This window comes from Chiloscyllium plagiosum, chromosome 14, assembly GCF_004010195.1.
Source record: "Chiloscyllium plagiosum isolate BGI_BamShark_2017 chromosome 14, ASM401019v2, whole genome shotgun sequence".
NCBI lineage: Eukaryota > Metazoa > Chordata > Chondrichthyes > Orectolobiformes > Hemiscylliidae > Chiloscyllium > Chiloscyllium plagiosum.
Window position 1 is genome coordinate 7004539 of NC_057723.1, and position 15933 is coordinate 7020471.

Below are 15933 nucleotides of genomic sequence, written 5' to 3' on the forward strand. Positions count from 1 at the left end.
ATAAGTTCCTATAAAAAAAGTACCAACCTAAATTAAGTGGGAGATGTCATAAGGTAAGTTTGCACAGCTTGCATGTCTGATATCATTGTTTTAAGAAATGGCTTCTTAGCAAGGAGAGCCTTGGGGCAACTTTTCACACAGAGGGTGGTACCTGTATGGAATGAGCTGCTGAAGGAAGTGTTGGAGGCTGGTACAATTAAAAACATTTAAAAGGCTTTTGGATGGGTATATGAATAGGAAGGGTTTAGAGGGATATGGGCCGGGTGCTGGCAGGTGGGGCTAGATTGGGTTGGGATATCTGGACGGGTTGGACCGAAGGGTCTGTTTCCGTGCTGTACATCTGACTCTATAAATAACAAGCAGAAGTGGACCCAGAACCGATCCACGTGGAATACCATTGGTCAGTGGCCTCCAGTCTGAAAAGCTACCCTCCACTTTTTCTTTCTTGTTTTTTACCCCCACACTACTGCCGAACTGCAGTAGTGCTTATTTTTTTTCCCCCAGCACCCATGTTGTGTGTGTGCAGGTGTGAGACACAGAGAGAGACACAAAGTGTACGAATCTTTATTCAATTTCCACCACCAGGAAGAAAGGAAACACCCGAGTGGCCAGTGACGAGCAATGCCCTTCACATCAAAAGGCAATGCTGTGTAAGCCTCCACTGTTATTGTCTGTCTTCTGCAATTAAGCCAATTATGTATCCAATTGGCAAGCTCACCCTGAATCCTATGTAATCTAACTTTACTCCCAAGGCTGCATTTTCAAAACATTGTATAGAAAACTAGGCTTTATGAGCAGAGGCATAGACTCCAAACATGAGGCGGTTAAACTAACTCCTTAGCGTGGGGCACAGAGGCTTAATGGTTAGCATTACTGCTTCACGGTGCCAGGGACCTGGGTTTAACTCCAGCCTTGGGTGACTGTTGAGTTTGCACTTTCTTCCTGTGTCTGTTTCGGTTTCCTCCGGGTGCTCCGGTTTCATCCCGTGGTGCACGGATGTGTAGGTCTGGTAGGTTGGCCATGTTAAATTGTCCATGGTGTCATGGATGTACAGACTGGATGAATTAGCATTGGGAAATGCAGGGTTACGGGGATGGAATGCTCCATGGGTAGCTGTGGACTTAATGGGCCAAATGGCTGCATTCCACACGATAGGGATTCTACAGCTGTCAAAGTATTTGACAAGCCACTGCTGAAATGTTGGAGTTTATGAAGATTTGAGAGCTTGTAAAGGGTGCACAGATTTAATAGAATGATGCTAAGGGATTAGGGTTTTCAGCTACATTCAGAAACTGTCGATCTCCTTCCTGCACATAAGGCTAAGGGGAGATTCAGTGGAATTATTCAGAATCCTGAAGGTGTTTTGAGAAAGTGAATGGGAAACTGTCTTATTACAGTTGGTGATAAATGTTTGACGCAGCGAGTTGGTCCAATCTAGAACATGTTTCCTGATAAGACGGTGAAAGCAGATTCCAGAGTAACTCTGTCGAGAACTGAATCGGTACTTGAATGGGAGAATTGTACAAGGACGTGGGGAATAGTGGGTGGATGGGTCTTGTATACAGCAGAACAGGCAGGAATGGTCTGTACCAGCTGTATGATTCTAACTCACTCTCAGGAGTGTCTTTTGTCGAGTACTGTAGTTACATCGCTCCTCTGTATGAGTGATAACTCCTAGCTAACCAAGCTGTTTGGAAAATTGAAGATAGGTGAGCAGGCGACTGAGTAAAATTCCAATCCAGGCCTCATTCTGGCAGCAGGGTACTCCAGGACCTGAGATAGCAGTAGGGCTGAGACGATAGGAAATCCCAGGACAGCTCCAGCACCAAGTATTACATAATTAATATATGCATTAAGAAAATAAATGTTGAGCAACATGTTCTCGAGTAGACAAGAAACTATATTCAGGATGGTCTTTAAACAATACTGAAAATCTGCGGCATTTGCAGTGTGAGATCACTGGTAAGTCTGGGCACTTGTTTGGCAAATGATTTGTACTTTTTGATGTTAATAGGCAGTTGCTATTTTCTAATCTTTTGTCCCTGGCATCCAAAACAAAAGTGTCTCACTGGGTCCGAACTTTAATTTCCTCCTCTTGGTGTTCATATTGAACCTCCTTTTTAGTCCATGATCTTGCCAGAGCCCCATTATTGTCCTCAGATCAAGTCATGGTATCATCTTGAACCAGGTCTTTTCTTATTTAAAATAGAATCCCCACGGTGTGGAAACAGGGGAATCAAAGAATCCCCAGAGGGTGGAAGCAGACCAACCTGCCCATCAAGTCCACAACGATCCTCTGAAGAGCAGTCCACCCCATCCCTGTAACCCTACATTTCCCATGGCTAACTCACCTAGGGCTGTAATAGTCAGATTAGATTAGATGATTACTTACAGTTTGGAAACAGGCCCTTCGGCCCAACAAGTCCACATCGCCTGCTAACTACTGTGCCACCGTGCCGCCCATAGTCCTGGAAACTATGGCCAATTATCTTGGCCAATCCACCTTAACCTGCACATCTTGGGCCCAGAGCAAGCTCACGCAGAGAATGTGCAAACTCCACACAGACATTGCCCGAGGCTGGAATTGAACCTGGGCGCTGTGAGACAGCAGTGCTAACCGCTGAGCCACCGTTTATTCACTCCAGGAATATGGCTGGCTGAGCATTTTTATTCCTTGTGAGATGGTAAAGATAATGTAGTAGTCTTCGATTGAAAGAAATGCAAGTAGACCCCTGTTTTGTCCTGATAATGTTTTGGGTGCATTGGACGTTGAAGATTGAAGGGCAGCGTGAAGTGAGGAGAGGAGCCCCATCTATGGTGAAGGGGATAGTCCTTTCAGAATGCTGGAAGGTGGGGAGGAGGGGGGTGGGAATGTGAAAGATGGTGGTGGTGTCACAGTGGAGACAGTAGAGAATGATCTGCAGGCAATCCCTGGGTTCCATTATTCAGTCGCTGGAAAAGCGCAGCAGGTCAGGCAGCATCCAGGGAACAAGAGAATCGACGTTGGATGCTGCCTGACCTGCTGCGCTTTTCCAGCAACACATTTTCAGCTCTGATCTCCAGCATCTGCAGACCTCACTTTCTCCTCCATTATTCAGTCCTTTTGCAAGTGGATTTGTGCATAAGTCGGAGCAGAATGCGAGTGTATGGGACGCATTCATGTGTTGGGTCTTTAAAATTACAGCCCTGTATGGGGTCATGATGGTGAGCACGGGCATTCGTAAATGGTTCCTAAACCCTGTGTTGAATGTGGGAGGGGAGAGAAAAGACAAGCCCATTCATTTGTTTCTGGAGAGGGAGGGAAACAGGGCAGACAGGGTGGGGGCTGCTGCTTGGTAGAAGAGGGAGGTGGGGGGTTAAATGTGCTGCTGTGGAAAGTAACAGCCTCAGGAAAAATGTGATGGAGAGGAGAGAGGGCAAGTGGGGATCCTGCGAGTTCCTGGGAGACAGCGCGGGAACAAAATGGCACTTCTTCGGGAGAAATTCCATCTTCTGTCCCTGACATATTTTCCAGAATATCTCACGAAATGCCTTCGAATTGAATGTGGCTGTGCAGTTTGCAGAGTTAGGTGTGCATTAAATAGGTGCCCTTTTTGTTTGTTAAAAATTAAACTCATCAGGCAAAAATAGTGGTGTCCTGATAGGATGCGAAATATGTTTGAGAAAGATTTGTACCAAGCAGGTGCCTGAATGGCCTGTTGCTGAGCTGTAATATTTGATGTTATCTGTTCTTATTTCAAAAAGAGGAAAAAAAGTTTCTTGTAGATTCTTTAATGTATATTAATATGATTAACAGTTTTACCAAGCAGTACTGTCAGGTACATTCCCTTCGGTCCTGTTTAAACATCACAGGGTTGTATTAATGTAAAGATTTTTCTTTCTTTCCCGGACTGTGAAGAGGGGGGTGAATTCTGATTTAAATTGGCAGACAGCAGCCTCCCTCGCTGTCTGTACCGGTGCCTAACGGCAGCTGATGATCTCCTGGGGGGGGGGGGGGTTGACCTTCGTGTTGCTGATGCTGGAGTTTCTCACAGATCGGCGGATTCAGGGATGGGAGGCCCAGACCAGCCCCGAGCCAGCCTGTTGAAGCTGGGTCTGTTTGCAAAACGCTCCACCTCCACCTCCACCTCCGGTTCCTCCAGGATCTCCGTGGGTTCGAAACTCGATGGGTCCAGCAACCTCCTGTGACCACCAGGAACGCCGAAAGGGGTGGGGGCTCTGCAAAAGATTCAATTAAAAACAATAAAATACACACACACAGGCTGACAGCAAGGATAGAACATAGGACATTACAGCGCAGTACAGGCCCTTCGGCCCTCGATGTTGCGTCATCCTGTCATACTAATCTGAAGCCCATCCCACCTACACTATTCCATGTACATCCATATGCCTGTCCACTGATGACTTAAGTGCACTTAAACTTGGCGAATCTACTACCGTTGCAGGCAAAGCATTCTATACCCTTACTACTCTCTGAATAAAGAAACTACCTCTGACATCTGTATTATACCTATCTCCCCTCGTGTTTGCCGTCCCCATACTTGGAAAAAGGCTCTCCCTGTCCACCCTATCTAACCCTCTGATTATCTTGTATGTCTCTATTAAGTCACCTCTCAACCTCTAATGAGAACAGTCTCAAGGCCCTCAGCCTTTCCTCGTAAGACCTTTCGCACAGTGAGTCTGCAGACCAGACTTTTTATCAGTCACCACAGGACAATAACCAACGAGGCTGGGTTTGAACTGGGAGGATGTACAACAGTCAATTTGCCCCCAGCAAGCCCCCTAAAACAGCAGGGTGATAATGAGCAGGTGTTCTGTCTTCTGATGTCATGTTGGATTACAGGAAAGGATATCACACAGAGTTTTCCCAACTCCTTTACAATATAATGACTACGTGCATAACTACCCGGTTTTAATGTCGAATGGAACAATATCTTTCTGAGCGGGCGGCGATCCCTCAGCACTGATCCTGCAACAAAGCAGTGTTTCCTCATTGCTCGCCTTCCGATCCCAGTGCAGGGCTCACTCAGTACTCCTCCGACAGTACCACACTCAGCCAGTGTCACACTCTTGGGACCATGCTACCTGTGACAGTGCACTGCTCTCTCCATACTGACTCTGACCAGGAAGCATTCCCAAGGGATGAAGTTCTAACAGTGCGGCACTCCTTCAGTACTGACCCTCTGACAGTGCGGCACTCCCTCAGTACTGTCACTGACAATGCAGCACTCCCTCATTACTGATCCTCTGACGGTGCAGCACTCCCTCAGTCCTGACCTTCCGACAGTTCAGCACTCCCTCAGCACTGACTCTCTGACAGTGCGGCACTCCCTTAGTACTGACCCTCTGACAGTGCAGCGGTCCCTCAGTACTCAGTTTGTGGCAGTGCAGCACTCACTCAGTATTGACCCTCTAACAATGCAGTACTCACTCAGTACTGACTCTCTGACAGTGCAGTACTCACTCAGTTTTGACCCTCCGACAGTGCAGTGCTCCCTCAGTGCAGCACTCTCTGTGTTGCGAATGTGTGTCTGTGCAGTGCTGACTCAGTGATTATATTTCTGTCCACTGAGCCAGGGCTGCTACTGAATTGAGAAAGTGGAACAGAGAGTCTTTGTGGGGTGAAGTGACCCAGGCTGTTTAGAAATGAATCCTAAATGTATTTGTCCCTGCTTGTCAGTACAGGTCAATGTCTGTGTCTACATCTCCATAATCTCATCCAGTCCACAATTTGTGGGATCTTCTGTTTCCCCCCTTTGAATCTCCTCAATTTTAACTATTCATAGCTATGCTACCGAGAGCCCATAGTCCCTCCCAAAACCATCTCCACTCTGCACTGTTCCCCCTCAAGGCATTAATTCAAATCCCTCTCTTCCACCAAACATTTGGCCACTCAGGTGTCAGTGTCTCCTTGAGAATGAGGTGGCAAATACTATTTGTGATAATCTGTGATGTTACAGATGTGATATCAGTGCAACTTGTTTATCCTAATCACTGGCCGTTTGAGGTGCAATGTAATGCATGAGGAAAATGTCTAATGTCAATCCTGATGGAAAAGGAAGAGGGAACTGGAGTTTATATCATAGTTTCTATCCTCTCAGGATTTCGAGCCAATCTTTCCTATAAGATGCACATTTTAAAATTTTGGCTGGGGATCGCTTTCAAGCAGGTTCTGAACAAATTGCTTAGTCAAAGAGTCACGGAGATGTACAGCACAGAAACAGACTCTTCAGTTCAACTCATCCATGCCAACCAGATATCCCAACCTAACAATAGACAAGAGACAATAGGTGCAGGAGTAGGCCATTCTGCCCTTTGAACTAAGGCCCATTTGCCAGCACTTGGCCCACCTCCCTCTAAACCCTTCCTATTCATATACCCATCTAGATGCCTTTTAAATGTTGTAATTATACCAGCCTCCACCACTTCCTCTGGCAGCTCATTCTATATATGTACCACCCTCTGTGAGAAAAAGTTGCTCTCTAGTTCTGGACTCCCCCACCCCCCAGGGAAAAGACCTTGACTATTCACCCTATCCATGCCCATCATGATTTTATAAACCTCTATAAAGTCACCCTTCAGCCCTTCCCTCAAACTGCCAGCAGTCTGGGGTCAGGCCAGTTTGTGAGCATTTCAGTGGGCTCAGAGCCTGGTTTAGGATGCACTTGCTCTCTGCTGTTTCCCCTGGAGGCAGTGAGTTCTACTAATATATTATTAATGACGCAGCATTCTATTTATTGCATGGGTTAATGTTGGTGGGCACAGTCTGACTCGGATCAGATATTCACTGCATTGCAGGACAGTGATATCATCTCTGTCCCAAAATAAGCCCCAGTTTTAAATATTGCTCAGGTGTGTGTACAGTGTTTGCATTTGTACCTTTCCCATCTGCCTGAAGCACCAAAGCTTCATAGGGGTCAAACAGGAGTGTATGCTGGTTAATGGTGTGTACATCATAGCTGTCTGTCCTCAGGGATGTGGGTGAATTTATGTGACAAACACTTGGCCAGTGGTGGTGGTGGTGGTGACTGATGGATGAACACTGGCCTGGCACACGTGCTTTTGTGGTCTCTGTGTCTAAGGAAGGACTTACTCAGTACATGTGGACTAGATCGATCCCTGTAATGAGGCAATAAGCCAGCGATGAGAAGCCAAGCAAATATGGCCGTGCAAAATTGCCCTTAATGTTTGGAATGTGCAGGCTAGGTGGGTTAGCCATGGGAAATGCAAGATTACAGGGATAGGGTGGGGGTGGGGGTGGGGGTGGAGCTGGGTGGGACGTTCTTCAGAAAGTCAGTGTGGACTCGATGGGCCGAAAGGACTGCTTCCACACCGAAGGGATTCTATGATTCTAAGGTTCATTGGAGTTTAGAAAAATGGGGTTTGGTTTATTGAGACATACAATATTCTGAAGGGATTGGAAAGGGCTGAAACAATGTTTGTTCCAAGGGCTGGCGTATCTAGAACATGGAGGCACTGCCGTCGGAGAAGGAACTGAATCATTTAGGAGCCATTACTGCAATCAAAATTTGGCTTCAATTGCTTTCCGTACCAGAGAATTCCGAAGCTCTCTGGCTGATGATATGTCTGTTTACCTCAGTCTTCAGTTTGACGTTTGCAGTTTGTAACAATGACCAATCTTCAGAAAGTGTTTCATTGGCCATAGTGTGCTTTGAGATGTCTGGCACTCATAATGATAAATGTTGGTAATGGCATGCCCCCAGGAAAGGTAACGACCAGGTCGCTTGTTTCAGTGATGTTGGTTGATGGATAATTACTGGACCTGAAACATGAGGAACATGTAATGCCATCTGAGAGAAAAGATATGGGCCTCAGTTTCGTGATTCACCTCAAAGAAGGCGTTTCCAACAGTGCAGCACTCCCTCAGTGCAGACGCTGGGAGAGTTAGCCCAGCATTCATTCCCAACGGAACGTGGGATTGAGTTCCGGAACTGCAATATCATGCTTCAATTATACAAAACGCTGGTGTGTTCACACTTGGAATATTGTGTACAGTTCTGGCCTCCATATTTTGGGAAGGCTGTGAAAGCATTGGAAAGGGTGCAGAGGAGATTTTCCAGGATGTTGCCTGGTCTGGAGGGAAGGTCTTATGAGGAAAGGCTGAGAGACTTGAACCTGTTGTCATTGGAGAGAAGAAGGCTAAGAGGGGATTTGATAGAGACATATAAGATGGTCAGAGGGTTAGGTAGGGTAGACAGTGAAAGTCTTTTTCCTAGGATGATGATGTCAGCGTGTGCGAGGGGGCATAACTACAAATTGAGGGTGGAAGATTTAAGACAGATGTCAGAGGCAGGTTCTTTACTCAGAGAGTGGTAAGGGCATGGAATGCCCTCCCTGCTAACGTAGTCAACTTAGGCACATTAGGGAGATTTAAACAATCCTTGGATAAGCACATGGATGATTTTGAGATAGTGTTGGGGAACGAGCTGAGAATAGTTCACAGGTCGGCGCAACATCGAGGGCCAAAGGGCCTGTTCTGTGCTGTATTGTTCTATGTTCTATGTAGGGCCATCCACACCTCAAAGGGGTGGCAATGAAGGAGGAGACAGTGGCCCAGTGGCATTATTGCCAGCATATTAACCCAGAGAGTAAAGAAATTTTCTGGAGAGCTGAGTTCAAATTCTAACATGGTGCAGGTGATGGAATTTGAATTCAATAAATAAAGTCTGGAATTAAAAATGACCATGAAATGATTGTTGTAAATCCTCACCTGGGTCACTAATGTCCTTTAGGGAAGGAAACTGCCGGCCTTACCCAGTCTGGCCTACATGTGACTCCAGACCCACAGCAACATGGTTGACTCCTAACTGCCCTCTGGGCAATTAGGGATGGGCAATAAATGCTGGGCCAGTCAGAGATGCCCATATTCCGTGAATGAATAAGGATAATACAAGGGGAAGAGATGACTCAGGAAGGGTTTACAGGTGTGTGTGACTGACACCAAGTCTTGGTTTGTGGTGCTGAGTAGTGTTTACCTGTTGAAGCACCTGTAGGTCTCTGATTGAGCTTTAACTGGAACCTCTGGAAGCTGGTTAACCATGGATTCCAAGAGATCAGGTTGATCCAACAGTGCTTCAGCCCAGGGTGATTGGTATGACTTGGGAATGGCTGTGATGTTGAACTTCTCAGGTGGAATTTCCTTCAAAGGCCCGGAATAACCTGACATCAAGGAAACAGAGAAATGAAATCATGTTCCTTTACCGCCTCGCCCCACCCTGCCTGCAACTTCCAACCCTCCGAGACTCACCAGTTTCTCCAGTTTGACCTCTCGATCATCCCCAGCTTTATTCACTCCGCCGTTGGCAACTGCACCTTCAGCTAATTCATCTTTAACCTTGGGATTCCCTCTTTAAACCTCACCGCCTCTTCTGTCTCTTTAAACAGAAGAGTTAAGATCAACAGCAGGCCATTTGACCCCTCAAGCCTGCTGCAACATTTGGCAAGACTGCTGTGAATGTCCCTCTCCATTTTCCTATCCCCCCGCCCCCCCATTAGTCTGTGACCAAGCGTTTGATCATCTGATATCTCAGCATTTGCCTTGGAGATTGATTTCTGTCTGATTCACGTTGAAGATGCTGTGCAAGGTTCTGAGGGAATGTTCTACATCATTACTTCCATTGACCTATGACCTCGGAGAACAAAAGTTTCAGTTCAATTATATAGAGCTGTCAGTTTTTCTATGTTTGCTGTAAGTGACCAATGTTTATTTGAAGGTTAGTTGCTCACGTTGTGTGGACAGACCAGCCTGAGGCCATTCAGCCCGACAGCTAGTGGTTATATTTCATACTCCTCCAACACCAGCTCATCCACTTCTACAGGGTGCAGTGTAGCTCTGACATCGTGACAGGGCAAATAAGGGTAATTTCTCCTGTGTCAGAGGGTCTAGAACCAGGACAGACACAGGAACTCAAAAACAGGAGGAGGTTATTCATCGCATCAATATCATCATATCCCTTACTGTTATTAATCGACTTCTATCTTGAGTTTTCTCAATGATTGAGCTTCTGTGACCCATTGGGGAGGAAAATATTAAAGATTCATTAGCCCCAGAAGTTTGCTCCTCATCTCAGTTGTAAATGACCTTATTCCTTATTGAGAGACAGTGTCCCCTAGAGTCACCAGCCAGAGGGAGATCCTATCTACTCTCACCCAGTCATGACCTGCAAAAATGTTTGAAGTTTCAATGAGATCAACTCCCCATCTTCACATCTCTACAGAGCACATGCCCACATTCATTCAACGCTAATAAGTAAGCACATTGCACAATGAAGAAAGCAGACAGTATGTTAGCGTTCATTTCAAGGGGCCCACTGTTCTCACAAGATGTCCTGCCAAGGATTAATCTGAAGAACCTCTATTAAACTGTCCATGTCTTTTCTCCAGATAAGGTGCTGATGCTCGAGGTGAGACCTCACTAAGATACTATACAGCAGTAATCTACTTTACTCCTGTTAGCATTCAAATCCCCTTGAATGTTAACATACATTCACCTTCCCAATTCCTTGATGTGCCTGCACATGGAAGAGGACATTCAATCTGACCTTAAAGGGAAACAATTTCAGACTGTAATGAGGATTTTGTTTTTCCCTGAGAGGGTGGCGAATCTTTGGAACTCCTTACTCCAGACACCTATGGAGGATTCTCTAAGGTAGTGATGTACTGAAGATCTATCAGGGTAAAAGACCAACTCTGGTCTAGTTGGGTGGCAGAACAGGCCCAAACGGCTGAATGGCCTACTCCTGCCGCTATTCTTTTCTCCCTCTTGTGGTCTGTCTTGAATTTTAAACATTTTAAACATAGAAACGTAGAAAATAGGAGCTGCGTAGGACATTTGATCCTGAGGCTTGCTGTACCATCCAATGTGACCATGGCTGATCATCCAACTCATCCACTGTTCCCCATCCCCTTTGATCCCTTTAGCCCTAAGGACTGTATCTAACTCTTTCTTGAAAACATTCAATGTTCTGGGCTCAACCACGTTCTGTGGCAGAGAATCCAACAGGCTCCCCACTCTCTGGGTGAAGACATTTCTCCTCATAGGGTCATAGAGACGTACAGCACTGAAACAGGCCCTTCTGTCCAACTCAACCATGCCGACCAGATATCCGAAACTAATCAAGTCCCATTTGCCAGTACTTGGTCCATACCCCTCTAAATCCTTCCTATTCATATACCCATCCAGATGCCTTTTAAATGTTGTCATTGTACCAGCCTCCACCACTCCCTCTGGCAGCTCATTCCATACATGCACCACCCTCTGTGTGAAAAACTTGCCCCTTACGTCCCTTTTAACTCTTTCCCCTTTCACCTTAAACCCTCTAGTTTGGACTCCCCCACCCCATGGAAAAAGACATCACCTATTTATCCTATACATGCTCCTCATGATTTTATAAACCTCTATAAGGTCACCCCTCAGCTTCCAATACGCCAGGGAAAACAGCCCCAGCCTTTTCAACCTCTCCCTACAGCTCAAACCCTCTGACCCTGGCAACATCCTTGTAAATCCTTTCTGAACCCTTTCACCTCAGTCCTACCCTGTATCCTTAGACTGTAACCCCTGGCTCTGAACTCTCTGGTTATTGGAACCATCTTTCTTGCACTGACCCTGTCTAGTCCCGTTAGAATTTTATCGGCTTTTCTGAGAGACACCTCATTCTTCCAAAGTGCAGTGAATTTAGTTCTAACTGATCATGTCTCTCTTCACATGTCAGTCCTGTCACCTCAGGAATCAGTCTGATAGTAGTCACTATCTCATCTTTATGGGAGCACCTGGAAGCACCTTTGTCATGTTTAACCCTTGGAATCCCGTTGTGATTTTAATGACCTCTATCGGTCCCGCCACCCATCTCTTTTCAAGAGAAAAGGGCCCCAGGCCTGTGCAATTGCTATCAGAAAGTGGCAGCAAAACCAGGCAAGACAGTGACGGAGCAGAGGTTAGATGTTAAAGGTCAGATAAAACCAGAAAGTAGAATCCTTCCTTTCGATGGCACCATTAGGGAGACACTTACCAGGGGCGATGATGCTGGGGTTCAGAATGACCTTGATGTTCTTGGCTGCAGACAGTTTTCCAAAGGGTTTCGGGGCAACGGCTGGCCCAGCCCCTTTCGAGCCAGCTTTTGTGATATAGATTTCCGACCTGTAGTTTTCCTTCCCTCCCTCCTCCTGAGGGACTGTTCCATTGACATTCTGCACAGGAGGAGGACAGTATCAGATCCTGGAGGCTTAATCAATGGTTTTGTGAGCTGCGTCGCGTCGCAGCAGCCCGGAACCAAACCAGAAATAGTAACTCAACACTGGCTTGATTCAGATGAACATTGGAACACTTGGAGGCCATTCAGCCTTTTGATTCTGCTCTGTCATATTTCAAATAACCTCCCTCCCCTCTTCCCCTTCCCCTTCCCCTTCTCCCAACTCCCCTCCCAACCACCAATCAGATTCATTCTTCCCATTGGCCAACCAGGTTGTACCCTCTACCTGTGTTCACCTAGCCCTACCTCACCACCCTGCTCCCACCACCCCCCCACTACCCCCTTTATCTACAGCTCCCCCACACCCACACCCACACCCAGTCCTGAAGAAGGGTTACACCTGAAACGTTGAGTTCTCCACCTCCTGATGCTACCTGGCTTGCTGTGTTCTTCCAGCCTCCTGCCTGTCTACCTTGAAATCCAGCATCTGCAATTTTGTTTGTCTCAAGATCACTGACCGGCCTACAATTTCCTAGTACGTGTTTCAATGAGTCATAAGATCCTCACAGTGCAGAAAGAGACTGTTCAGCCCATTGAGTCTGTATTAACCCTCTGAAGAGCATCCCAGTCAGATTCCGCCTCCCCCATTCTATCTAAATAACTCCACATTTCCCATGGCCAATCCACATAGCCTGCACAATTCAGCATGGCCAATCCACCTCACCTCCATGTCTTTGGACTGTGGGAGAAAACTCATGCAGAAACGGGGAGAATGTGCAAACTCTGTACAGATGATTGCCTGAGGCTGGAATTGAACCCAGGTCCCTGGCACTGTGAAGCAGCAGTGCTAACCACTGAGCCACCGTGCCATTCAGCTGTTATCTAACAGCTCAGTGTTAGCCTAGACACTGCTATGCCTGTGACTATGACATTTATACATTATATAGTGAGCTGCAGTAATTCTATGTTGGATGCTTCCACACTGCAACAGCTGCATCTATTCTTTTTATGTTGTGAAGGATAACGCAAGCCCACTGCATCTTGTCAGACACCCTGCTGGGGGCAAACTCTCACCCTCTGCCCCCTGCTATTTGTCTTTCATTATGACACAGAGCAGAGGCAAATCCAACTTCTCAGTCCAATCTGTGAACACTGGGAAGTTATGGACCCAAAAACATTTCAGTTGCACCCAGACTGAGCACTTTGGTTCAGTTTAGTGGAAGCACCGATAAATGTGTTATTTTTTTAAAAAAAAGGTCTTGAAAGGCTATCAAACTCTAGAATTCTTCATACATCTGGTATCAGTTGAGTTTGGCTGTGCTGTGTCCAATTGTTTCTGTGTAGACCTACGCAGTGCACGAGAAAAAAATATGAACTTTTGGATTTTTTGTTGTTTGGATGGAACTCTGTGAAGATGAAAGCACAGGTTTGGGTGGAAATACCTCGAAGGGAGCACAGTCGAGGAGATTTGTCTGCACAGATTAAAACTGTGGTAATTCAGTTACAGATGAATTTCATTGTAAAAGTAGGTACTTTGCTGATGCCCAGTGTTACGAACACAGTATTTATAAGAATGTTATACTTTAGGTTTGTGTCTTTAATATAGGGTTGGACAGAGGAATGAACTGAGGAATGCAGCCTTCCCTGAATTCTGCCTGACGACAACTCAGAGTGATTTAGGGGTGGGGTGGGAGGTGGACAATGTAGACTGTTTTACTGGCAAGAAGCTACAAGATATTATGCACACTTGTAAAAAAATGACCAGGACTTAGAAATGCCAGCTTTTGTAAATGATTACACCTTATGTTATCTGTTTAATTCCAGAAGAATGGAGTTTGGGTAGTATGAAGAAAGGATGATTAACATTTCTACCTGGATACGAGATCCATGTGATTCATGCCACCATGGAGATGAGTTTTAAGAGTTCACAGGAAGCAAATATAGGATCAGGTTACGATTTTCCTTAAATATCATTGAATCTCACAGATACAGGCAGTCTGCAAGAAACTGACAGAAGTAACGAGAGAGAGAGGTAAAGGGAGAGAGGGGTAGCAGAAAAGAGATAGCAGGGAAAGATAGAGGCAGCTTAAGCAGGGAAAATGCTGGTCTTGTTGATCAACAAATAAAATGTGTGTGGGAGACACAGAGCTCAGAAGTGTAAGTATTTGTAGGTTTTGAACAAGTCTGAAAGGCTCACCTAAATTTGGGTACAGGAAGAGATCTCTGTGAGAGTTAGTTGAGGAATTAGCTGGTTGGTGAATAACAAAGCAAGCCCCCAGAAACCCTCATTCTGGAGAATGAAATGTTCCCTTCAGAAAAATACAACCTTAGAGTGAGATATTCCGTTGCTTTAACAGTGGAACATTGGTTTTGGTTGCCTTATTGCAGTAATAGTCTTAAAACTTGGAATCTTGACATGCGATCCTTCATGGAGAAAGGACTGCAGATGCTGGAGATCAGAGTCAAAAAGTGTGGTGTTGGAAAAGCACAGCAGGTCAGGCAGCATCCGTGGAGCAGGAGAGTCGACATTTTTTGCATAAGCCCTTCATCAGGAGCTGACATTTATATTGGTGCTTCCGCAAGAGCTGGCATTTCTAAGTCCTGGTCATTTTTTCACAAGTGTGCATAATATCCTGTAGCTTCTTGCCAGTAAAACAATCTACATTGTCCTCCTCCCTCCCCTCCCCTTAATCTTTAAAATCCAAATCACTCCGACTTGTTGTCAGGCAGAATTCAGGGAAGGCCGCATTCCTCGTTTCATTCCTCTGTCCAACCCTAAATTAAAGACACAAACCTAAAATATAACATTCCTATAAACCCGCTGTTTATGATTGTGTTCAGGATGAAGGGCTTTTGCCCTAAACGTTGATTCTCCTGCTCCTCGGATGTTGCCTGACCTGCTGTGCTTTCTCAGCGCCACACTCTTTGACAGGTGATACTTTGAGTCAGCTATTGGAAATACGAATGTCTTTCTAAAAATTATCGTTGCCCACGGGGATCATAACAATAAAGACTAACCCCCATCAAGAGACTGTCAGTTCCATTCTTTCCAATGGCTATCTGTCCAGCCCCAGCGACCTCCCTCAGAATTGGACGGAATTCAACATTACGGAAGCTTTACTGTGCCACCCCAGTTGGCATGATGGAAGGGGGTTAATACTTGCATTAGCAGCTCCATTGTACTCACCACCTGAGCCTGAGCTCCCGGGGTCCCTTCCACGGTGAACTTGTCAACCCTCTTCTGCCGCATGTGGAACATCTTTGAGCCTTTGTTGGCAAGTAGCGCGAGCTCCTCCATCATCACATCCTGAGGAACACTGACTTTCTTCCCCAGATCCAGGTGAGGCACCTCTTCATGTCGGGGGGAGAGGGGAGTGGGGGTGGGAAAGAAAACAAAATACCAGGAAATGTACAGGGACAGAGTCAATGCATGTGAGGCATTGTAATTTTGTAAACCTCTGTGAGGTCACCCCTCAGTCTCTGACGCTCCAGGAAAAACAGCCCCAGCCTGTTCAGCCTCTCCCTTTACCTCAAATCCTCCAACCCTGGCCACATACTTGTAAATCTTTTCTGAACCTTTTCAAGTTTCACAAAATCTTTCCGATAGGAAGGAGACCAGAATTGCACACAATATTCCAACAGTGGCCTAACCAATGTCCTGTACAATCACAACATGACCTCCCAACACCTGTACTCAATACTCTGACCAATAAAGGAAAGCATA

The 15933-nt window shown here is 46.0% G+C and overlaps 1 protein-coding gene across 1 annotated transcript in view; it reads right to left on the reverse strand.

Moving 5' to 3' along the window:
• Window positions 1-3755: 3755 nt before the first annotated feature.
• Window positions 3756-15933, reverse strand: part of LOC122556446 (myozenin-2) — a 40653-nt gene continuing 28475 nt past the window's right edge. Inside the window, exons 3-6 of the mRNA XM_043703097.1 lie at window positions 15397-15560; window positions 12030-12207; window positions 8997-9180; window positions 3756-4218 (exon numbers count right to left, since the gene is read on the reverse strand). Of these exons, the coding sequence (XP_043559032.1) occupies window positions 4029-4218; window positions 8997-9180; window positions 12030-12207; window positions 15397-15560 (716 nt within the window). The 3' untranslated portion in view covers window positions 3756-4028. The remainder of the gene's footprint in view (window positions 4219-8996; window positions 9181-12029; window positions 12208-15396; window positions 15561-15933) is intronic.